The 26,131-nt window shown below is 41.6% G+C and overlaps 1 protein-coding gene across 1 annotated transcript; it reads right to left on the bottom strand.

The window, feature by feature from the left end:
* Nucleotides 1–8,539: 8,539 nt before the first annotated feature.
* On the bottom strand, nt 8,540–21,376 carry LOC307251030 (ubiquitin-conjugating enzyme E2 H-like). The gene is made up of 7 exons (XM_080028333.1): nt 21,123–21,376; nt 18,301–18,377; nt 18,101–18,175; nt 15,652–15,691; nt 15,350–15,402; nt 11,876–12,004; nt 8,540–10,884 (listed from the first exon to the last, which is right to left on the bottom strand). Exons 1-7 carry the CDS (start codon nt 21,173–21,175, stop codon nt 10,760–10,762), a joined length of 552 nt encoding a protein of 183 aa, XP_079884459.1. The 5' UTR covers nt 21,176–21,376; the 3' UTR covers nt 8,540–10,759.
* Between the last annotated feature and the right edge of the window lie 4,755 nt (nt 21,377–26,131).

Below are 26,131 nucleotides of genomic sequence, written 5' to 3'. Positions count from 1 at the left end.
TTTGAAAAACTCCTCAAAGTCCTGCAGAGGGCCGACACCCTCTGCAGTCCGAAGACACCTAATAGTGTGGACGACGATTTCAAAATTCTACCTTGATTTTAAAGTATGAATGGGAGTTCTTTACTTTTCTGTTTAAGATATTAACAATGTGATTTACTAATAGGAGAAGAAATGTGTGACTTATATTTAACTGACCACAGTAAGCCTATAAATTGAGAAGTCCTATTATCCTGACTTTAATCTAAAATGACCTATTTTAATTAAGCTTAGCATAAACCTGAAATGACTGGTCCAACAACAGTCTATTAAAATGTGAACAAATGTACTTGAAAATCAACGTATTAATGGTTGAGTAAGAACCCCAGATAGTGAGCTGTACACACATAAGATGTAATAATAAAAAATAAGAGTTTTGCTCTTTCTCAAAGCGTTTCCTTTTGTCTCTGTCTCATCATTTAAATACAAATTAAATAGAAAGGCATTATCAAACAGCAGAAAGACTTTAGGGCAGTATTTCCTTTGTTTTGTGTCAAACCTGAATGATTTGTGCTCACATGCAATATCTGTACAACCACAGGACCCTTAAAGGCAGATTTATCGCTATGGATCCCTATAAAACATAATTTTGTTTTCAATTAACATTGTGTGACGCATAGCTGAATCAGCTGGAGCTGCTGGTTGCAAGCATCTCACTCAACCACCACAGATCCTCGTAAGTGACTGTTTCCCCACTAGGGGGAGTCAGAGCACTGCTTGCTCTGAGTGACTTGCAATGGGCATAATTTCTTCTATGTAAAGGCCTCACTTTTCATCCTGTTGATTAAACAGTATATTTAGCCCGAGTGTGTTTTGATTGAACCTATGACTCTGAAAGACATGTTGAGTGTTTGTTTGGCACCAAGATAAAAGCTAAATCCATGATCCATTGGCAGATGGAGGTGTGTGTGTGTGTGTGTGTGTGTGTGTGTGTGTGTGAACTCAGAAATGTGCAATTTTTTATTATTTTATTCACATTATTCAAAATAGGTTTGAAATAGTGTGTTTAGAATCACTTCCATGATTGTATATACTTTGGTGCAGAACATAAACTCAATTACATAATCAAGACGTCTTGCCTCAGTTATTATTCTCACCTTTTCTCTGGCCTCATTAACCAAAGCGACCACAAGACCATAAGGTTAAAGACTGCAGCTGATATTGTTGACTGTAGTATTTCTACTGCACTCTATAGCTGATGATAGATGACCAAATAAGTTCCACTTTTATGATTTATATACTGTATAAATAAATCTTTATTTCTTCAGCTACTTGAAGTCATGGTTATATTGACCTAAAGATATAATTTTTGTTTTCTATCATTTTTATTTTCGTCATATCAGTTCCCAAAACACATGTGGTACTCAGTAGCCTTCCAGTTTCTAAATTAGCTGTGAGCATTAGTTTTGGCTTTCCTAACTACAGTAACTCTGTTCCAAGAAGATGGTCATATGACAATCTTTATCTGTTTTTCTCGATTGTTGCATCCTGTCCGTCTCTGATCATGGAGTCCTAAAATACCCTGTGTCCCTGGATTACTGTAATCCAGAGTCTGTGTGTCTGTGTGTGTGTGTGTGTGTGTGTGTGTGTGTATGTGTGTGTGTGTGTGTGTGTGTGTGTGTGTGTGTGTGTGTGTGTGTGTGTGTGTGTGTGTGTGAGTGTGAGTGTGGCCAAAAGATCTTTATTGAATTGTACACCGTCTTTCTAAAGGTGACTGACTATTTCTGCAGGAGAGCACTGACAGTCTACTTCCCACCCTGACTCACGTCTGAATCTGGACCACCTTCCCAAAGCGTTTCACATGTTCTCTGTGTTCTGAATTCATCTGAAATAATGTGACACTTGTCATGCTGTTGAAATTAGTGTAGAAATACCTTTAATGTAACAGACAAACAACACAATGATACAGTACACAGCACAAAGGAGCATTGGGACAATTTAACAGCAATTACTGTAGTGTAGGAGATGAATGAGGAGGTCCATTGACTTCCACACCCAATCTAATCTAATGACACTGCTCATTCTAGGGGGTTGTGTGTGTGTGTGTGTGTGTGTGTGTGTGTGTGTGTGTGTGTGTGTGTGTGTGTGTGTGTGTGTGTGTGTGTGTGTGTGTGTCCTGAGGCAGAGCTGCTAATCCATTGGTTGATGATGCATCTGAAAAAGACAGATGGCCCGTGCAGCCAATATACTGTTGGACCTGTGTGTTCAGTTTAAGGGCAGTTTGTGTGTGTGTGTGTGTGTGTGTGTGTGTCATTGCCTCCTCCCTGTTAGGGATTCTCCCTGAAGAGCTTTGATGCCTTTCCTGCATCGCTACACGGTCTAATCACTCGTACCAGCTGTCAGCGTGTCGTCCTCCCTCCTTCCATCTCTGTGCGTGCGCCGGCACACCACTTAACCTCCTGTCCTCTGCAGTCGGCAATAATGGACTCACAGCGTTATTACTTAAACATGTTGAACACATATCAGCCATTGATTGCTCTGACTGCTCAGGCCCACGCAGACACACAGCAAATACATTTGTTTCACACCGTTACACCTAAAACACACACAATATATTATGTAATGCCTGACCCAGTTAAGCTTCAACACTTATAAGTTAAATGTTTAAATACAAGATACAACTTTAGAGGCTGCATTACATTTCTTTATTTTTTTTACATTTAAGTTCCTGGACTCAAAATATACTCAGGTCTTTTCCTCTTTCTGAATGATTAAGTATTGATTAAACTGTTTTTCCATGTATTATATCCAAACACAATGGTTTAATTTCTGTTTCATAGACTTTTTAACTCGTGCTGTAGGTGTGAAGAATGCTTCTGTCATATACAGCAGGAGTTTATCATGATGTGTTCTCCATAGTGGGCTTTTATGGTTTGATGCAGCACTAACATCATTTATGATGAAACTCTACGGCGAGTGCCTCCTAAGCTCGGACATATCGTGACTGAACAGGATCAGGCTGCACCATAAGCCGAGCTATAGCTGCTTCTAGCACTCACACTGAGGACTTATTACAACCAGCCGCTGGTTTCACAGCTAAACACATGAACACAATTGATTTATTGATCGGGGAAGCTGATAGTCAACTCAGTGCTTAATGGCCTGTGTATGGATTCATAGGTTATGGCTCAACGGTCAGAAGTCTCCTTTGGTTCATATACCTCCAGAGTTTGAAGATTACACTCAGGGTTATATTTTCAGATATGTGCCAAGGATGACTCCGAGTGGACATCATACATCTATGATGCATGAGAAAGAGGAATTATAATCTCTGGGAGGTTCTCCTAATCAGAAGGCTTGTTCCCTGGTTCCTGCTCTCATAAATGGTAAACATGCACCCCTCACTGCTCCGTCTTCAGTAACTCACACACCTAAACCAACCCCCAACCTGCCACCCATCACCTTTTAGTAACACTAAGGCCTCTGTACTGGTAAATGAAATGACACCCTCCACCCCTCTAGCACATTGAAAAACTGCTCTTCCTGTGTTGAGTCCCGTGGCAGGTCAAAGCTCTCGACCAGTTGTTGGCAAGTCTAGAACCACCGGATCCTTCCAGCCCACCAGAGTGAGTTCTACCATTGCCAAACACTGTGGGAGAGTGCGCCTGGTCACAGCCACTGGGTCCGTGTGACGAGTAGGGTTCAAGTTACACACGGGATGGCGTCTCTGAGATGGAGCACAAGCCTCCATGGTAACCGGTGATATCTGAGAGGGACGGCGCAATCAATCAGATCCATAGTTCATCCTCTGCACCCCCTAATCTCTCTCTCCCTCTCTCTCTCTTTCTCTCTCTCTCCCTCTCTCTTATCACTGTGTTGCTGTTGCACAAAATATAATGGAAAAATCACAAGAGATGCCGGAGTACTCATGAACAGTCTTTCTTGTCCCATATTGGCACCACACATGATTGCTCAAGCGACGAGAAACAAAGCAAAAATGTGCTAGTGCCAAAGTGGGCAAAGAATATGGTGATTTTCATTTGGCTGAAAGCAAACCTATCTGCGGCTTTACCTAAAGCATAAAGTGACACAAAACACAGGCAGTGTGGTTCTGTCTCAACTCTGTTTATGGCCCTATGGTAATTCACTGATAGTGTGCTGTGACAGTGAATTCTACCAGTGCCATACACAGAACAGGAGGAGATATAGGTGTAGTCCCGCATTAATGCTACCAAAGCAATAACAGTTACAAATGTAAGTCCGGACTTCCTGTGAGCAGCTTCATTGCTCAGACTTTTACATCTGCCTGTATTACTGCTGCTGACCTCTTTAAAGTCTGGGGCGTCTTGTCTTCATAACCCCTGTGCTGAGTTGAAATGAGCAGACTGTATCAGAATGATTTGGTGTCTTCCCTTCGTCTCTGATGTGTCCACTACACAGGATGGGGAGTAAATCCGGCCACGCCATCTGCTGCTGGTAAACAAAGGCCTGTAGGGCTTAATAGACCAGTTTCTTTAAGAAAATCTTTAGCTGTGCATTTAGACAATTCTTAAAATAATCATAACATTATGGTTGGTTTTAGTATTTTGGGGTTTTTTCAATCCTCCATGAGATCTCCTGCGGATGCTGGTGGAGGAGCAGATCTGCTGTTCAGATTGATTCTGGCTGTAGGGAATGATGCGCTAAGTGATTTTTGAGATGCTCCAAATGGGTCCCAAAGCAGGGCTCATCTTCCCCTTTCCGGGAGAGATCAATAGAGTAAAAAGCTTGAGAGCGAGCGCAAGAGAGAGCGAGAGAGAGAGAGAGAGAGAGAGAGAGAGAGAGAGAGAGAGAGAGAGAGAGAGAGAGAGAGAGAGAGAGAGGGAGAGAGAGAGGGAATGCATAAGCAGAAATCTTCTGATGTTGCATGTTTTCAGTTGATCTCCTAGTGAATTATTCAGATTTGTCATCAGTAAAATAATATGACTCATCTCTTTCAATAAAGTAGTTTCCTCTTATAAACAAGGCAGCAGTGGAGTTTTTATTTTATTTAGCGAATTTAGCGAAAGTCCTTTAGCCAAGCAGTTGCCTCTTGATCTGCTGTATGAAGGGTGACAAGCCCTCCTTTAAGTTTTTGTAGAGGGCATGCTTCAATGATGTGATGCATTGTTTGCTGCTCTCCACAAGCACACTGTGGGGTTGGGCTGCTGCCCCATTTGTGACGGCTGGCCAAGCAGGGGCGTACAAATGCACCACATCTTGTGTAATCAGACACACTCCAATTTTGGAGAAGGCTGAAACTATTTTAAAGAATACAAATAAAGGCATTAAACCATAATTTTCAAAGAGCAACTATTATTTTTTGTATTTTTTGAATTGTGATTATCATCAGCCCGGCTAGAGGTCATAAATATGTATTTCTTAATTTTCTCATGCTCATCAAATATCATAAGGTGCGCTGGAGCCTGATCATTTACATAACATTTTCTAACACTAACCAAAAAGTCATGCTGGATCTTGCAATGCATTTTTACACAGGCCTGTGGATTTCTTACCTTATAAAGATGATAGGCTACAATGTCCTCAATGCACAAAACACATTACTTCTAAAAAGACAAGAATAAACGCTAAAGTTATGGATGACCTGAGCTGGTTGGCGCCTCTTCAGTACGCTGGTCAACAATGTGTCCGTTTACTCTCCATATCTCCGTTCACCACGAAGACTGTTTGGACTGCGTGGTAGGGGATTTTAGTGGACAGGTAATTAGTTGGTAAGCGTCTTAACCCACTGGCAGCATAGTAATCCACGCAGCCCTCCCCCTCCCCCCTGATGCTTCTATAAGCAGGCCCCACAGCGCGTTTCCTCTGCACCTTTTACGCACAGGACGCGCACTGGAGTGGAGACGATAAGGTTGATTTAATGCTGCCCAAATTAGTTCTGTAAACTTTAAACAAATTGTATGACTTGTCCCACAAAAATAAAGCATTGAAGTTAGTTTATCACCACACTCTAGCCATACAAACGTGAATTAAAGGAGAATGACGCCGCTCACAATGATAAATGCGACTCTAGATTAATCTCAAAGATTCAGAATATTTCAGAGGTAAAAGAAACAAAAAAAGATAGGCATTGGCTCAATTCTGACTCTTAACTTCAAATTACGCCGATACTAGTAATCCGTCACATTGACACTTGATATGCTACATCATAAAAACCCTGATGCTTGCCAACAGACAAAAACCTACCAGCATCGTCCGGGTGTGGCACTCCGCTGCAGCCAGGCCTGGAGCTCGGTCTCGTTCCCTGAGCGGGACTAAAAGTTTCTGCTAGCCCAGGCCTCCTCTAGTCCTCGTTATATACAGGCAGCCACAGGTCCCACCGGAGCTCATTTACCTGCTGTCGGTGATTATTAGACAGATTGCAGGTGGAAAAAGAAGCATCATCCTTTCAGCTGATGTGATCCCGTCAAGAGCAGGATAGGACAGGTTTGGGTTACGGCTCTTTTAAAGTTGACGCTGAAATCCAGCCGTGCAGCCTTTGTCCTCTCCATACATTATGAAGGAGGCGCAGCCGGCCAGCACAGCGCTGATGCTGATGCTGCTGCTCGCGTTACTATGACATAACATCACTTATGACCGGCTCCAATAGGATATAGTTTACAAAACTCGTCATTGCTCGCTTGTCTCGATTATCAAGCAACTGCTGATCTTAAAAAGTAGCTCCTCACTTCAGATGTGACCTCTTATAGGCCTACTCCACACATTAGATTAGCCTGCCAAAAATTGCAGCATTAATACAACGATGTTAACCATTAATAATTGTTTTCCTAATCAATGTTCTGCAGGAGAACACAAAGGAAAACGGGCTCTATTGTGCCTAGTTTCGGATGAATTTAATATCATATCACTCAATAGTAATCCAAATGATTTAATTACTGAAATATCGTAACTATTGCATTCAAAGTTTAGACTACAATTAATGAGTATCAAAGCCTTGTGTGCGTCACTGAGTGTGGCGTTACCGTGCATCCAATTAAACTGGAAACAAGAAACCGGGCCGCCTCAGAAAGAAGCAGCATGGCCGCACACCAATGAATATTTCATAAGATCATTATAAGCCACCGTTGGCCTGTCTGTCATGCTCAAGCATCTCAACACGCACCTTCATTAATTAATTAATTCATAAGTTCAATCATTGAATTATTTAAGACGATCCATACCTTGAACAAGTAGGCCTAAAACCTTTATAAAACGAGAGAACAGAATAAGTATACATCAGCAACACCCAATTAGGATTAAAATGGCGCTCATAACTTTTTAGGTGGATTTTGAAACTAAAAACAAATGCTCCTGAAAGTCGTTCAATTGAAATGTTAAAGGTGTAATGTAACTTTGGGTGTGTGAGAGAAGTGAATATTTTCATAACTTAATCAATAACCTTCCACACAGGAAAATGTGATCCCTGAACACTGTTTGAAGTTATAAAGCTTCCAGAAAAGTTACTGTTTCACTGTTGTTTACAGCAGTAGGCCCCTCAGTTCGGTTAACAAACATATTCTAGTCTTACGTTTGGTTCTAGGTTCCTCAAAATAATTTGGTTTTTATTTATGATAATAGAATTATTAAATACTGAGAATAACATGTAGAGAACCATTTTGTAATTTAACTACAGGCTCTGTAAATGGAAACAAATCTCCCTCTGAAACTGCATAGTGCACCTTTAGGTCAAAATCACAAAATAAATGTTAAAAATGTTCAAATTTGATATGATAATATTGAATTTTCTGGATTTTGACTTGCCACAAGCTTGTTTATTCGACCATGACTATCATCTAGTTTTTATTTTAGGCCATTGTCATTATTAATCCTGGTGGATGGGCTCCCAATGGGACTCGCGACTCAGGCCTTTTTCAGACATTTTGACTTGTCATATAGCAGGAACAGCTCAGGTGTAGACAGTGATGCCAGCATGCTGGAACCTGAAGAAGAAGCAGCCCAACAGAGTTCAGGCATCATTCATTTTATGATTTCAACTTCTCCAAATAGGTGAGACGTATCAAAAGGCCCATTCATAGACCATAAACAGCAGGATTTGTTTGAGGCCTGAACAATAAAAACTATAATTAAAAGCAGAATAGGCTATATTATCCTGCTGTCTTCAGGTTAAGGGTCTTGTAAAAAATAACAATATTATTAAATAGTTTTTTTGTATTAATATGTTTGAAGAAATTAAGCTTGAAATCTTATAAAAATAAATTTAGTTTTATCGAAAGAATGTTTGTCAGGAGTCCTCCTCTGCCTCATTCAGATATAGCACTGCCATCTTGTGGACAGAGCTATACGACAGCCAATATAATTTAGTCAGTGTGCTTTTCCACAGAATGGCACCATTTTGCCAACAGGACTTCAAACACATTGTGTGTGACTTGTCTCAATGTCCTGTGAAAACTAGGTCCAATAGTTAATAAATACTCCTTTGAAATAAACGCAAAACCTTGGGAACGAATGCCAAATACTCAGTAGTTTCTCATCTCTACAACTGAGGCAATCTGACAACATGTCATACAATCAAGCAAAAGATCAAAACAGTCCAGATAAGTTTTATTGTTTATTTATTTCTTCAAGATACAAGGGAAGCACATTTATTCATGTTTTGCTTTTTAAAATTCAGGGATATGTTAACTTGTATCCTGGACATGGGGCTTAAAAAGACAGAAAATAAAAACATTCAAACAAATTATAGGCATCAAATATATGCGTCCCATTAATAATAATTAAAAAAAAAATATGAATCCAGATATTGACAATTAACAAGGCTGGACAGTGGTTTGTTTTTCTTTGCAAACGTCTATTGACTGACATCATGTGGTCCTAAGACCTACACCAAGACCTATTTGGTTATTGAGGCTAATTAGAGCCAATTTAACTAGGCTATATAAAAATTGCATTATTATGCCATGTCAAAATAAAATAAATATGACTATGTTAACGCTCAACAAAAGGTAAACCCTCTTGCAAGACAAAATGAAAGAGATCCTGATCTTTTAATTAAATTATAAAAAGGGATTTATTAATTAGATTTTTGATTACAAAGAAACAGCCCATATCAATGGTGATAAAGATTCAAATGTGTTGTTCCCTTCCAGGAATAACGCTCAACACAAACTGATCTGCAATGCAATGACTGCATGTTACCAAACACTACTATCAGGCTTCAGGCCTGACCTCAAACACAGACCAACATGACATTTAATAGTAAACTGTCACTGCTCTGGTAACATCTCTTGTGCCAACGGACACACAAACCTTTTCAGGGGTTAAACCAACCAGGATGGAAACTTTTAAACTGTCTTCTTCTGAAGAAGAAATTGGGCATGAATTTCAGTTTGAACTCAACTAAATTGGCCACTTGAGTTTGACACTTTGAGGAACATTATTCATCTTCTCATTTAATGTCAGCGAAAACTCTGAGGATATCCTCCTTTATTTTGGGATACATTTTGAAATAAGCGTCATTACATTTTGGTCCCACCATTTTTGGAAAACAACAGGCCAGAAAACAGCATGAAAAAACCTAAAAGGGACAGCGTTTAACGGCCAGAACAAAGAGCACTTCTGTCCGACAATGTAAATCATCTTTTATGGACACATTTGCATAAGAAAGGGGGAACAGGGGAGCCGGGTGCAACATGTCTTGGTGGGATTTGATTCAACAAAGAGTCATACCAAACACCAAGATGTATTAATTCTTCTTATCTTTCAGAACAATAAGCCTTTAAAACTAGTGTGTTACATAAGTATTAAACCATACGTTATGACAGGATTCACCACCCGCAAGAAAGAAAAAGAAAAAACAAACTATCCCTACGCAAGTCAAACACCTAGTATAGTTCAACACAAGCAATAGGCAAAGATAAGAAGTTCAATAAGTCAACAAGGACCTGGATAATCCCCAGCCGGTGCAGCAGGGCCCTGCACATGTCCACAGAGTTACAGCTCCACAAAGCCCTACACATCGTTACTTCTGTCATGCCACAATATACAAAGATATTAAGAGAATGACTAACACTTTCCTAAAACGGAGAGGAGGAGGAGGAGGAGGAGGAGGAGGAGGAGTAGGAGGATTGTGAACTTTCTCTGCTGAGAAACAGGGGGGCAGGGGGGGGCAGTACTACACAGGTTATCAATACGACGAGATCCTCCCTGGATTACATTCATGCATGCACACAGGAACACACACACGCTCTCATTTTTGATGCATTGGTTGTCTGACGGTGTGTGTGATGTGTCAGCAGGTTTGTGTAGAGTATGACATCTGCATCCGTCCTTACACATGATCAGATTGCGGACCTTCAGCCGGCGAAGCAAAGGTGCCCGACGACGCATTGAGAAAAGCTGAAGCGGTGGCTAGGACTGGCTGGTGAGAGAAGATGGGAACTTGAGTGTAAACAGTTTTGTTTCCAATGACAGCCCTCCTGCATTGGTCTCACTGCTACGGCTGGACTCTGTGTGAAAGCCATGACTGAAGCCATTAAAGATCACGGAAATAATTGATGCACTCCGTTCTGATCCTAACACGGCTCTCTGGGAGTCGAAGATGTGGGGCGAAGGGCACAGGGTAAGGAGTTCCTAAACAAGGGGTTTAATATTCTGCAATATCATACTGCAAATCCTTGTGTAGCAATAAAAATCCTTGTCTCGCTGTAAAAAAAATTGTCTTAAATATGAATAAAGCATCAGTTTCTGCTCTTTAGGAAATGGCGGTCAGTTGTGAGGAGAAGGGGGGCAGGATCTTCCCCCTTCACTACAACTCCATGTCCTGGGCCTCGTCCTCCGAAAAGTCTGACATCGAGCTCTCGGAAGAGGAGTTGCCCCCTCCCTCCTCCTGCTCCTTCAGAGCCTCCTCTGTGGCATACCTTTGGATGTACTCTGAGAAAGACACACAGTAGGGAGAGAGTCACCTGTAACTGTGCTCTCAATCCATCACACTCACAGTTTACAGCAATTGGGAGAATTTTAAATTTTATTTTACCATTCTACAAAAAATCTCAACTCAAACTCCACTTACTCATGCTCAGGAGCATTCAAACAAATTATTGTAATTTCAGGAATTTACTTGTGCTATATTTGGATGGTTTTTGAGCAACGGTCGAATGCTCCAGAACAAGCCGTTGATTGTGGACCTTAAATGGAGATGGATCTTTAAAATAATTTAAAAATTTGTATTTATTGTTTTTGTTTATTTGATAGGGACAGAGCACATTAATTAATATCAGGATAAAAAATATGAGACGTAAACATGGCAGAGTTAGCAAAAATATGAAATAATTTACATCCATGTCCCCATGCAAAAAAAACATCGGTAACACTTTATAATAACTATCCGTTGTAACTCGTTAATAGATCATTAGTAAACTCTTAATTAATGATTATTAATGATTTGTTAAGTGTTTGTTAGCAGTTTGTTAAGGATTTATAACAATGGCAGATAGTTAATAGCTTAATAATTGAATCAGTTCATCTGGGAGGTAATCCAAGATTAACTGAACACTGAAGTCCATGGCATGCACAGTATGTATTGAGTTTATTTAAAAATATTTGAAAATGGGGCTGCCCTCAGTTGCCCATGCACTGTGTATAGTCTATAGCCTATTTCAGCCTCGTCCCAGATGAACTGATTCAATTATTAAGCTATTAACTATCTAGCATTGTTATAAATCCTTAACAAACTGCTAACAAACACTTAACAAATCATTAATAATCATTAATTAAGAGTTTACTAATGATCTATTAACGAGTTACAACGGATAGTTATTATAAAGTGTTACCAAAACATCTACTGTTTACAGGAGTAAAATTTATATTTGTTGTAATATTACCCGTTTCCATTAATTTACATATGCATATTTTGGTGCGGTACCTTTAATCTTGTGTTTATAATCTTCGGGCCGGTGTAGGTACATGGCGGCTGCGTCCCCGTTCAGAGGGTCGATAGGGTTTGGGTAGGCGAGCAGCTGGGGGAGGAACGACTCAAAGATGTTGGTGAGGTCTGGTGGATGATGGGAAAGAAAATGAGTCAGGACAGAGAATAACCAAGCTCAAGCTACAAGAACACGGAGTCGTTCCATCATTCGTGTAGCTGCACCATGATCCACCAGAGGTATCTCTTGTAAAGAAATGCTCAATCAAACAGCTATATGCTGTTGCTTTGCATTCAGGTCAAGCTTGACCAACCTTTAGCCTGAGACCAGCCTGATCTCGCGGAAGCTTCACATTCGTTTCTCTCTTGCAGATCAAAGTGGATTTTCTCCAATCTCCGTGGGGAGGAGCCTGGTCCAAAAATTATGGGTCAAATCAGGACCCACGTTACGACCTAACGTTTGCCGCTTACGGCCTCTGCACACATCCTGCGTCTACCTCTGGAGCGCGTCGCCTTACCTTACTGCTGCGTCTCTCGGACTTTTCTCGGACACACATGGAACGTCTCAGCAGCTGCTGCTGCTTCTAAAAGCCCTATCTTTCTACATAGAGTTTTCATAGATAATTCCCATTAAAAATGAAGTTCTTTCGTGTCATTTATGATGCATATGATTTATATTGAGTCTAATATTGAGTCTGGACAGTAATCCGTGCGTCCCATTGCCTTTTTTTTTTCTTTTCTTTTTTTTGCCACATTTTCGCTTGTTGGAAGTTTTATATTGAAAGGGACACACCAGGAAATGGTGAAACTAGGGGTGTACGGTATAAACGGTATAGAAGGTAAACCGGTATGAAGTTGCGCTATGATATGGATTTTGACGCTACCTTGTCACTGGTATAGCAGTTATAAAGCAGTGATGAGCGCTGCCACACAATGAATGCAAGCGGCCGCTGCGTCTCACGTGCCCAATACATCCATGACAATGCTGCTAGATCCCGTGTCATTCACAAAAATAAATTGTAGTAGAGGAAACTGGTGGATGTAGGCTATGTTACAGTGCTGATCGGCTAATATCACTAGTTTTACTTCAGAAGTGTCGGCCAAAACACAGCCAATACACCGCCCAAAATGTCAGAATATGAAGCATGAGACGATGAGACGAGGAGTAAGGATTTCTCCGCCGTTTATTTCCTTCTTTAACATGCACAGCAGCATACAGATCCCAGGAAAAGAACATATCTCCCCACGGAGATATCAATACGCTCGTGATGAGACATTAAACAGCTGCTGCGAATCGCGACCGTTTAATAACGTGCATAAATCATAACTTATACAGCGATCGGGAAACCCCATGCACTTACTCAAACAGGTGATGCAAAACAAACTCAGGGGAAGCACGTTTCAACCGTGGAATGATAGTTTACAGCGGCAACTTGCAAGCTCAAGGGGAGAAGGGAGGGAAAAGGAAACTTCACCTAACAGACGCTCCGGCTGACTAACGTCACGGCCGCTGACTGACAGCTATAATGTCATCCGCACTGAACAACTCGCATCTTAAAACACTATACGAATATAACAAACACTGTGACCTATAAAGAGCGATCAGTTTTTCATACTGCGACCGTGAGCGCGTTGAACACTCGTTTACGCGCGCCTCAAGACGGTCGGGCTCGTTCTCGTCACTCACAGCCCGCTGAGAAATGCTCCTCGCGGTGTTCACAGAATTGCATTCGCGAGGGGAAAAGCTTCATCCAGTCATGACATAAAGAGCGATCAGTCTGACAAACTACAAACGTGAGCGAGTGTTGAACAACACTTGCGCGCGCATAGAGAGGGCCAGGCTGCGCTCCTCACTCACAGCCCCGTCAGAAATGTGTCCTCGCGATGAAGCTTGTCCACTCGCGGAAACTGTTCTGTGCCCGCGTGGTTTTCATGTCAGTTTTTAGAAAAAATAAACACCACACAAGGAGTTTAAACTGAAATGAAAGTTAAGAGATGATAGAACCATAAACCGATTGTAAAAGAAAAGGCAGCCACCAGAGCATCAGCAGCATTCCCAGTTAGTCATAGTCAAATCAAACTTACTATATAGAGTCATTTTCATACACAAAAAGACAGCATAGAGTGCTTTACATATAAAAACATATTGACCCCCTTCCCTACCCATCCACAGAGCAGAACATTGCAGATTGCACATTTAATGTTGTTTAAATCCCTCTGTATGGGAGACCAGGGGCAAGTGTAACACTAGTTTTTTGATTAGTCAAAAACATCTTGAACAATTTGGATAATTTATTCTGTGTTGTGTTACTGTGTTCTACTTGTTAATAAAAATTGTATTTATTTTATAAGCAATAGATGTCCTATTATTACGAGAGTATAGGCCTACAGTAATAGCAAGTATTTTACCTCTTCACAAGCATTCATTTAAAGATAAATGAAAATACCGTGATATAATACCGTTACCGTCTATGCTTCAAATTATACCGTGATATACATTTTAGGCCATACCGTACAGCCCTAGGTGAAACTACAGCAAAAGCTGCTGGTGTGAAGTCAATATGACTCTCAGCAGAGTATTTCTCTATCAGTTAAAGCAGAGAGACCCGAGAGAGACGCGCGGCTCTCAGAAAAAAATAGGCGAGCCTCCTGAGGTAAAGGGGAGCGTCGCTGCAGACGTGCCTCCGACGTGCATCAGCAGTGCGTCTGAGGTTGCATGTGTATCCGCTCTAGGTTGATTACACGGTCAGTGACAAAAAGTCAGACGCAGACGCGAGGTAGACGCGCAGTAGAGGTAGGATGTGTGTGGAGGCCGTTACAGTGAAAGGCAGCTTCTGTTTGACTCTTGTATTCGTCAATCTAGCCTCTTGAGACCATCCATACCTCACAATATGAACCTATACGGACCAGGCTCCTCCCCGCGGAGATTGGAGAAAATCCAGACTAAGTTAAACGTTACAACGTTCCAATGATTGTACAAGCATTTGGGGATTAATTGGTGTATCCGAACATGCCATCAGCCTAAAACGACACGTTTCCAAGGATAAACATCTATTGTATACATATGTTGAAACTTACTATATTCAAGACTATAATTTTATGGTTTTAGTATCACCTTAACAAAATAATAAAGCCACTTCAGTCAAGGTTCAAGTACTGACTCACTGTTCCATGTGTTCAAATGTTCGGTCTGTTAGTCATCATACTGTAGCTAAAGAGTACCAGGTGCTCGTCACAAGATGTTAGCACATATGTAGAACATAATAGCCCAAAGACTTGAATGTAAACCTACATTTGGGCATCATTGATAATTTTGTAGAGTTTGACATTCAAAACAGGCAGAAATAATGACTGAAGTTTAAGCCGATTTAAGCTGCTCACTTTGGGTGTTTTTTATTCTATTTTAATTTTATTACTGTCATCTGGCATAACCGAGTGACTATCCCAATCAAAGCTGTGGCTGCTGTGACTCACCGTAGAGAGCAGACCATGTCTGGTTTATGACATCTAGACACACGGTTCCTGACCTGAAAAAGACATAACACTGCGAGTACAATATAAGCAGACGCTGTCAAAGCAAGTGACAGCTTTTCCTGGATGGCTTGGCATGAATCTTTTCTCACATGCTAGAATTAAGAAAAAGCTTGAGGCAACAAATCTACAAAAATGTAATTACTTGGATGCAACTCTCCAGCGGAAATCAATTCCCTCTTTGCCATGTTGACTGGTTAAATAAGAATATGAACCAAAATCTGAAATATGGCAGGTCTACTTACGCTTCATCAATGTTGGGATGAAAGATTTTATTCATGAATCCTGTTTAAAAAAAAGAGGCAGGTATTATTCGTTGCAGAGTACGAGTTAAATGTTGAGTCAGCGATTCAGGAGAATGCTTGTCGTCTAAAGAAAAATTCAAAATCATTGAATATCTCCTCACGATCCGCTACCTGTCCGTCGGGTGTTTATACAATGGCTTGAAAAAGTATTCATACCCCTTGAACCAGTGGAGGATCTGGAAAATTTTACATGGGGTGACGGTAGCGGGAATCCCCATATATATTATATTGATCATAATTTCTGATAAAATAAGACATTTGTAGCCTATATCTTAAGCCTACTTACCCTATACAACACATTGCTACAACAGAAAACAGGCAATCATTGAAACATGTTATTTTGAGTGACATGACATATCATTCTAGTCTAGTGGAATTCATATGGAAGGAGAATAACAATACAGTAGGCTAGTTTGGACTGGGACTGCAGTCAGACCCTCTGCCTACCTTTCATTTCAAAAGTTAGGGGGGGAAGCGGTTCTACCCCCCTGTAGAACCGCCCCTGCCTTGAACTTTTCCACATTTTGTCACGTAACAACCACACACATACATTTATTTTATTGGGATTTCATGTGATAGAACAACACAAAGTGGTGCATAATTGTGAAGTGGAATGAAAATGAAACATGGTTTTCAATTAAAAATGTGGCGTGCAAAAGTATTCAGCCCCCCCGAGTCAATACGTTGTAGAACCACCTCTCGCTGCAATAACAGCTCCAAGTCTATTTGGGTATGTCTCTACCATCTTTGTACATCTAAAGACTGACATTTTTGCCCATTCTTCTTTGCAAAATAGCTTGAGCTTCAGATTCAGCGTCAGATTGGATGGAAAGCGTCTGAACAGCAATTTTCAAGTTTTTCCAGATATTCTCAATTGGATTTAGGTCTGGACTTTGACAGGGCCATTCCAACACATGACTATGCTTTGATCTAAACCATTCCATTGTAGATATGGCTGTATGTTTAGGGTAGTTGTCCTGCTGTAAGGTGAACTTTCACCCCACTCTCAAGTCAGTTGCAGACTCTAACATGTTTTCTGCCCTGTATTTGGCTCCATCCATCTTCCCATTAACTCTGACCAGCTTCCCTGTCCCTGCTGAAGAACAGGACCCCCACAGCATGATGCTGCCACCACCATGTTTCACGGTGGGGATGGTGTGTATGGGGTGACGTGCAGTGTGAGTTTTCCACCACAAATTGCATTTTGCATTATGGCCAAAAACTTAAATTTTGGTCTCATCTGACCAGAGCATCTTCCTCCAACCCTTGCCACAAACCATTCGGTGGACGCAGCATATGCAGATAAGATCAAACTTGAAGTTTTTGGCCTAAATGCAAAATGCAATGTGTGGCGGAAAACTCACACTGCACATCACCCTGAAAACACCATCCCTACCGTGAAACATGGTGGTGGCAGCATCATGCGGTGGGGGTCCTGTTCTTCAGCAGGGACAGGGAAGCTGGTCAGAGTTAATGGGAAGATGGATGGAGCCAAATACAGGGCAGAAAAACCTGTTAGAGTCTGCAAAAGACTTGAGACTGGGGTGGAGGTTCACCTTCAATGAGGACAACTACCCTAAACATACAGCCATATCTACAATGGAATGGTTTAGATCAAAGCATAGTCATGTGTTAGAATGGCCCAGTCAAAGTCCAGACCTAAATCCAATTGAGAATATATGGAAAGACCTGAAAATTGCTGTTCACAGACACTCTGCACCCAATCTGACGCTGAATCTAAAGCTTGAGCTATTTTGCAAAGATGAACGGGCAAAAATGACAGTCTGTAGATGAACAAAGCTGGTAGAGACATACCCAAATAGACTTGGAGCTGTAATTGCAGCGATAGGTGGTTCCACAACATATTTACTCAGGGTGGCTGAATACTTTTGCACGCCACACTTCTCATTATTTTTAATTATTTTTTCATTATTTTTTTAAAATTGTAAATCATATTTCATTTTCATTCCACTTCAAAATTATGCGCCACTTTGTGTTGGTCTATCACATGACATCCCAATAAAATAAATGTACGTCTGTGGTTGTGACATGACAAAATGTGGAAAAGTTCAAGGGGTATGAATACGTTTTCAAGCCACTGTACACAGTCTAGGCTGTGTAAACTGGTATGTTAACAAAGGGGATGTAAACTAAAGAGCACACTGTAGCTAGCAACATGCCCCTTTACAAAGCCTAGGGTGTGTAGTAACACTAGATTTTTTTTTTTTTTTTTTTTTTTTTAAATCAGTGACACACTGTATGGACAGGAAAAGGATTGTGAGGAGATATTCACTGATTTAGACAAAATTGTTTAAACAACAAGCATTCTCCAGAATCTCTGACTCTACCTTTAATATTGAGACTTCAAGACTTCAGAGATATCTCATACCTATTGATGGTGATTTGAAGGGGTATTTATCTGGGAGGTCCACTCGAACTTTCCACACACCTCCTTCATACGCCGCTGGAAAGAAAGACATGTTATAATCAAATGAACAAATAGGAGTTTCAAATTTAGAATGTACACGTCACTGGTGAAATGCTGGTCAAAGGGAGGAAGCATAAATGTGTATTTCAAGGGGCTCTTACATCCAGGGGGTCCGTGGAACTTGACTACAAACTCATTGAGTCCGCTGAGGATGGTGACTTCGTGCTTGCTCTCAATTCTGAAATCTGGTTAAGGAAAAGGCACAATAGGAGCACAGGCAACAGCAGAGGCAGATAACTCAAACTTTATCAAAAACACATGAAACACTGTGTCTTTCTCCCTTGAAGGCTTGTCTGGGCAAATGCAGGATCAATAACATGAGCAATGGCAGTGAGATCAATAATGCACATCAACAGCTTAACAATGTCACACTCAGGATACAGGACAACAACCTCATGAAGGTAGCTGTCAATCGGACAACGTTTAGACTACAAATAATATTAATGATCACGCCTTTACTACGATGAATACACAGGAAGCGACAAACTTCAACTGTCAACTACAAACATATTGATAGAAGCACATACATCTGCATAGCTACCAAACATTATGAAGACCAGTGTATAAAGATAAAATTGTGCTGCCTTCAGAGACAAATGCAACCTTCCATCTATTGCAGGTACCTCCAGTTGGGGAAGATGGAAGGCGACTTGGGTCGGGGCCTTGTGTCATAATGCTAGCATTTGGTGACAGCAGAAAGGTTGGGTGTAATCAAATCAATGACAGGCGGAGAGAACGGAAACACGCAAACACAAGGAACTGTCACACCCGGTTTCATCATCCTGTCATAAATCCTTCTGTCAACTGGTTCCCACATTCTAACCAAGGTAACATAAGGATACACGGGAAGCAAAATAACCTCAAACAGCTTTCAGAAACGACGGCTTAAACAGCTCAGCCACTCAACGCAGAAAAGGTTTCCGAACCACTGACCAAGAAGACAGAGTAGCTCTAAATGGGATCCGATGCAACAAGTCCTATAAATAAAACCTGTTATAGACGCATACCTCTCTTTTGCCTTTCCCCAGAGGTTATCCATAGAAACCAAAGCAAGTGCTCACTCAGGAGAAATGTAACTACACAAGGGGAAAGATTTATGTTGACAAAAGCTCACAGAGACATACCTGCACTGCCTTCTGATAGAAATGAGATGAGAAATAATATTTTCTTTGTGAGACTAGTTGTCATGACATTGTCCACTCTAATCTAATCTGTGCATTTTAACTACACATGCAGATAAACATACGGGGATACATTCGGTGCATCTTACAACATTACACATGTTGTATCTAATTGTGAGCTACAACATGTGTAATATAGCTCTTAACAACAGTCTCAAGTTTGGGTTAATACAAACATCATTATTATAAATAATAGTTATCATATATTATCATAATTAATTTGATAATATGTTAATTTAATTATTATTATAGAGATTAAATCAAATATGGCTAATTTGAGAAATAAAGAAAGGTGTTTGATTATCAAATTGATATAAGTGACAGTTTCTTCCCCCTGGCCATAAGACTGTTGAACACCCAGGGACTATAAATAAACCATATATGGACTGTAATAATTTATTGATCAATGAATCAGCTAATTTTTCTAACCTAGCCTGTCCAAATAAGGCGAGTTTAAGGTGTAAACATGTTCACCCACTCAACATCAGCAACCCCCTCGACCGTGTCCCTGTAATGGACTGGTTGCTCCCAGCCCCCACCCCTGCATATGCCCAGTACAGCGCGTGTTGTTCCTCGATCAGCTGTGAGTGAAGCCCCGCCCTCCACCATGTTCCGGATGGTAACAGTCTGACCAATCAGAGAACAGCATCTCGCTGCAGGACACAAACAAAACAATTCAGCTCACGCTGTCAGAAATCCTTTCATGCAAACTTCAGCGGAAAACTGCAACTAATTAGCAATAAAACCAAGATAGTAACTCGACGATTATTTAATACATGAAAAATCAGGTCAACAGTGAACTAAATAAAAACAGAACATCATGTGACCTCAAAGAGACGGCTGTTGAGAAAAAAAATCTAAGGGTAAAACCTGAATCGATTTAGTATTTCTTTTGAGCATCGTTAAACTAAACTAAAATTGTATTTTGGCTAAATCATTTTACTGTAAACTCTTTGGTAAACACACGAACCGTGATTTATTATGCACGCATTTTATAGTATATTATGTTTTAACACAATTTCCAATAGTTATTTGTATTTGTGCATCAAAAATACAGCCCACAATGGCTAAATCTGGTTACTCTTTCATTTTACATTAATAAATGCAGTTAGCCGTCTACTTTGCATTTGTCATTTATCGTGTTAGTTCCGCTACATCGACCATATTTGTTCCGTCTTGGCATTAGCATGCTGCTATAGCTTCCTTCACGTTAACGTCACAAAATCACGAAAACATATACGCGTTTTTCCAAAGAAGCGTTCCCTTTATGTAAAAAAGTCCTCGCCAATCCTTCACACAGTGTTGTCAGTCCGGTCGGACTACATATGATTGGCCAATAGGCTAACTTATCACCTCCTAGCTAAGGCTAACAGAGTTCACAGCAAACAACACACTGCGACAGGTTTTCGTCGCTAATTTTCTCCGTTCACACAAACAAGGAGAGCGTTGGCTAATGTCCTAACAAGCTAAACGGCTAAGAGGCAAATGAGTTCACACAAATAAGGTTAAATGTTTCGCTAGCTCACAAGCTAACTTCATGGGGTGCTAGCTAACATCAAAGTGTTCAGCACTTTTTCGCCAAATCTATTGATCTCACACAGCTTCTACCACAATTATACACATCCCAACAGCAGTCAATATTGCGACTAATCAACCTGAAAGAGATGACAGTCATTTTAAAACCAGAGGAGTCTGTTTGATTTGGCTTCATTCAGGCTTGTTTATGGTCGGGGAAAGGATACAGTTTCACCACGTCGGTGTCCATTCTTCTCTTGCCCGGACTTGGAGACGACATTTTTGTTATTCCTTTCAGTGAGCTAAAAAAATGTAATAAAAAATAATAGTGCGGCTACTAAGCTACCTCAACTTTACAGCTTAATTTAATACCTCCCTGTGGACTGCATCAACAGTCGTCCCACAGTGTCCATAAACTAGATCCCAGCTGCGACATCGCCCACTCTTCCTGCTCACATCGGATCCTCAGTGTTTCCCAGAGCAGCTCTGCCGTAGTTTGAGTCCCGTCCTAGAGACTCTCCGACGGTGACATCAACATCCAGCGTCCGGGCTGTTGAGAGGAGGGGCTCCAGTGTAGAAATACACTCCGCAGAAGAAGAAAAAAACTCTAATCATGTGAGTGTGTGACAGTGAAAAAAATAGGTTCCATCAACCAAAGCAAAGACAGCAGTCGTGGTTTAAATAGGCCTAATACTAGAATTTCTACAGGCTTGTCGTTGTTCGTAAGGTGGGTCAAATAGTCACTCAGTGCTCAAAGTTTAAAGTGATTGTCGCTCTATCATTTCTATATCTATGATGAAATTAGTTTAATGGGGGGTGAAACCATGGTTGAAACGAGCGTTTAGGCCAAAGTTGTGTGTCTTCACATGCAGGCACTCTATGTCCAACAATGATGTGAATTATTCATACGAACAGTTAATAAGTTACTTCAGCCTATTAGTCTTATCCACCACATAACTAGGGTAGCCTAAATCGCTATTAATTGGTGAAAATATTTTGCAGTAGGCTACAATCAGTAGGCCGAAGATAGCCATATGCTATAGCCTACTTAACTCAACGCATAGACTATACTTCTGCAATACATTCTATTTTAATGAAGGTCATGTTGTTTAAAATACATTGGAGTTTCCGATGGCCTAGCCTACTTTATCTCCCCACGTCGATACACACAACGAAAAAAAGATTTAATTCAGACCTTTCCAATCACACTCCACAGAAACTATAGATGTGTGTGTGTGTGTGTGTGTGTGTGTGTGTGTGTGTGTGTGTGTGTGTGTGTGTGTGTGTGTGTGTGTGTGTGTGTGTGTGTGTGTAAAAGCAAACATTTCATGGTCAAAGTACCTCCAAAGGTCATGAGACAGTAAGCCAAGAGGAGTGTCATGGAAGTGACTAAAGCTAAAACGTCTCTCTACTCTTTGTCAAATGTCACCCAAGCAGCTGTTACCCACATCTGTAATGTGTGTACATTTTCTGTGATTACATGGTTGCTTTGAATTGTAGTCACCATTGTTTATGCAGCAAATTGCTCAACCCAAAGACACAACAAATGTTTTGTTATACACAATACACACATCCCTGAAATAACAAAAAGTTGATGACTCACATCCTGTTTAAGCTCATCCACACAGCTGCAGCTCAATGTTCAGGAGTTTCATAGACTGGTTTCATTTCCTTCTCGCCATCAATCTATTGAGGCACTGGCTCATTATCCGCCCTGATGAGTGATCTGTGTAAAGCTTCTGATAACATTTTAGCTGCCTGGCAAAGTGAAGTTTCATGTTTGATTGATCGTGTACACTGTGTGCAGCTATATCCCAGTTTGCCACAAACTTTTATTAAATCATCATCATCATCTTATCATATTCAACCGCTTATCAAGGTCTCAAGGTCACCTTACAAAGCATAAAATCATCATAAAATCATTAAAAACATAAAAAAACAAGACATTATGGAAAAACAAAACAAACAAACAATCAAGACAGTGACCAGTTATATGTTGTTTGCGAGTTTGAACAGGTGAGTTTTGAGTTGTGACTTGAAGGTTGTAATGGTGTCTGACTGTTTTATGTGTGGGGGGAGGGAGTTTCAGAGCCTGGGTGCTGAACAGCTTAATGACCGGGCACCCATTGTAATGAGGCGTGATGTGGGGATACATAGTAGTCCAGCAGAGATTGAGCGGAGGGAGCGAGAGGGAGTGTATTCTTGGAGGAGGTCACAGAGGTAATTGGGGGCTAGGTTGTGGAGAGCTTTGTAGGTGAGGAGTAGGGTTTTGTATTGGATGCGGTATTGTACTGGGAGCCAGTGAAGTTGGATGACAGGGGTGATGTGGTCAGATGATTTGGTGCGGGTGATGATCCGGGCGGCTGAGTTCTGAATGATCTGCAGTCTGTTTATGAGTTTGGTGGGGAGTCCGGTGAGGAGGGCATTGCAGTAGTCTATACGTGATGTGACAAATGAGTGAACCAGGATTTCAGTGCTGGATTGGGTCAGTGATGGGCGGAGTCTGGCGATGTTGCGGAGGTGGAAGAATGCAGTCCGGTGATGTTTTGAATATGAGGTGCGAATGAGAGGGTGTTGTCCAGGATGACGCCGAGGCTCTTGACTTTGGAGGAGAATGGTACTGGGAATCCATCGATGATTATGAGTGGAGCTGGGGTGAGGGTGGATTTGGAGCCGATGAGCAGGGCCTAGGTCTTGTTTGCGTTGAGTTTTAGGAAGTTCCTGCTCATCCAGCTCCGGATGTCTTCCAGGCACGTGATGAGGGAGGTGGGGGGGATGGCAGCGGTGGGTTTGGTGGAGATGTAGACCTGTGTGTCGTCAGCGTAGCAGTGAAAATGGACCCCATGGTGACGGAGGAGTGTGCCCAGCGGGAGGAGGTAAGTGGTGAACAGGAGTGGACCCAAGACTGACCCCTGGGGGACACCCAGTGAGACACCCGAACACCCAGACTTGTGTTCGCTTAGCTGAACAAATTGTTGACGGCCGGTGAGGTAGGATGTGAACCAGGAGAGTGCAGCACCAGTGATCCCAATGCCAGCCAGGCGGTCCAGGAGCAGAGGGTGGGAGATGGTGTTGAGTCTTGCTGGAGTTGTGGCGCGCGCCCGTAATCTCAGTCGTTTGGTGTAAGGTGGTCTTCCGACCCGCCAGTCTTCCTCCCGTCTTGACGTCTTAGAAAAAAGTTAATTCAATATTACGAGCGGGGGACATCCTGTAGTTATTTGACAAATTTTATTTGCTGATCTCTTCCCCAAATAACTCTCACTCCTAACCCTGTATTTGACGGTAAAGTGTTAAGGTTGCGCGTGTCAGCCTGGTTCTCCAGCCGAGGCTGCTATGTAAAGGCTCACTTATGCTCCAATTCCGTGCGTAAATAGAGACGTACGTTTACAACGTTATATCCGTCACTGCCCTCAAACTTCCATGCGTCCTTTATGTTGGAATCGACATTACGCAAATCAACCATTAGTGGGCAGCAGCGCCGCTCAGAGTAAAACGTTACTCAAATAGGAAGAAGAAGAGTCAAACAGTGAATTAACTGGAATAAATATTTTATAATAGGTCCATGGAAGAAATAGCTTTAGCGATATACTACCGTAGCGATGGAAGAGGCTAAACTGGAGGCTGTATTATAGACAGCGGGGGTCTGTGAGGACATTAATCACAACATGTCAAACAAACTAGTGTCGCACGGACCTCCGGCACTTCTGTATTGCTGCCGTCAGCCTGCCGTCTAGCTGACATTCTTCCCCGTGCGATCCCCGCTCATGCTGCTCTGTTGTAGTTGTATGTCCCTGTGCCCCTGCCGTGTAACTTCATAGATAGATAAATGTGTATGTCATTTCGTACCAACTCACAAAAACCTCTCCTCAAAAGTTAAGACATTTTCTAAAGTATTATGTCTTTCGTTTGTGTTTGTAAACAAATGTACAGTAAGTGAAAGTGAACTGTTGGCTATGCGCCCCCGTGATCTTCGGTAGTAATGCTCCATCCTGTCCGTTTGGTACGCATCCGCAAGCTTGCAGGATACGTGCAGAAATATGGACGTAATGTACGCAGAGTACGGACAGAAGGCTCCGTCCGTATCCGTATGCGTATGTAATGTAGAGCATAAATGAGCCTTAAAAGTGTCCGAAATAATTGCCTCACAGGCAGACACAGGTCGCGACTAATGCCGCTCCTCCTGCGTCGTGTTTGGTGCTGAACAGAGTGTGACAGTGTTCACGTAATTTCGCTTGAGCCAACCCCTTAAGACTAATGATAATATCAAACCAGTTTGATAATGTCGGAACGTCAAGACGGGAGGAAGACTGGCGGAAATCGAGTCGGAAGACCACCTTACACCAAACGACTGAGATTAAGGGCGCGCGCCACAACTCCAGCAAGACTCCCGTGATTTCAGTCCGACATTGGAAGATTGTCTGCGACTGTCAAATCGCGTGAAAAGTTGTGTAGTGTAAACCCAGCATAACATGATTTGGGTATTTGGGATTATAAAACATCTTTGAATTGGTTGTACAGCATATCACATGCTATTCATTCAGGTTTGCGATGGCCACCCCACTCTAGCTCTGTGGCCCACCTTGGCCACCCCAGTCAAAATTTCCTGGAAACGCCACTGCCTGCTGCTCCGATTCTCCGGCCAATCTCACGCTCCATTGTTCCCTCACTCGCACTTACTTACTTTTATTAAATCGTATAACAATTTTAGGGTCTTGATGGGCAGTATCGGCCTAAAATCTCAAGCAATTCAAAACACTTGAGCTGTGACGTGTCACGTGACAGTGTATTAAGACGAGAACTGCAGGGAAACAATACTGAAAACACAAACAAAGGAGTTTTTGATCCAATCTTTTCATGATAATCATTGTCCATGTGAATAGCAACCTATCCCAATAAGCTTCACATCCAGAGTACAGCAGATAGGCTAGGGCTAAAGGTCGACTCTTGTTGCACATGATCAAAATGATTTACTCCAATTTCTTGTCACTAAACATTTACCAGTCATCTAAGCTGTACTGTATTTAAATCAATGTTAATCTTTCTTTTTTTTAAGATTATTTTTTGGCATTTTCAAGCTTTATTAGACAGTATAGAGGTGAAATGGGGAGACAGAGAGAGAGGGGGGATGACCTGCAGTAAAGGTCCACGGGTCGGATTTGAACCCGAGACCACGGCAACGAAGGCCCGGAGCCAATATGGTACGCGCTCTATCCACTACACCACCAGAGCACCCCAA

Source organism: Ammodytes marinus, assembly GCF_949987685.1.
Source record: "Ammodytes marinus genome assembly, chromosome: 5".
Taxonomy (NCBI): domain Eukaryota; kingdom Metazoa; phylum Chordata; class Actinopteri; order Uranoscopiformes; family Ammodytidae; genus Ammodytes; species Ammodytes marinus.
This window is presented reverse-complemented; position numbering and strand designations above follow the sequence as displayed.

Coding starts and splice junctions, on each gene's coding strand:
- LOC307251030 (XM_080028333.1), bottom strand. CDS start 21,175: ATGTCGTCTCCAAGTCCGGGCAAGAGAAGAATGGACACCGACGTGGTG. Junction 18,378..21,122: donor GACACCGACGTGGTGAAACT/GTATCCTTTCCC, acceptor ACCAGATTTCAG/AATTGAGAGCAAGCACGAAG. Junction 12,005..15,349: donor GACATGGTCTGCTCTCTACG/GTGAGTCACAGC, acceptor ATCATCCACCAG/ACCTCACCAACATCTTTGAG.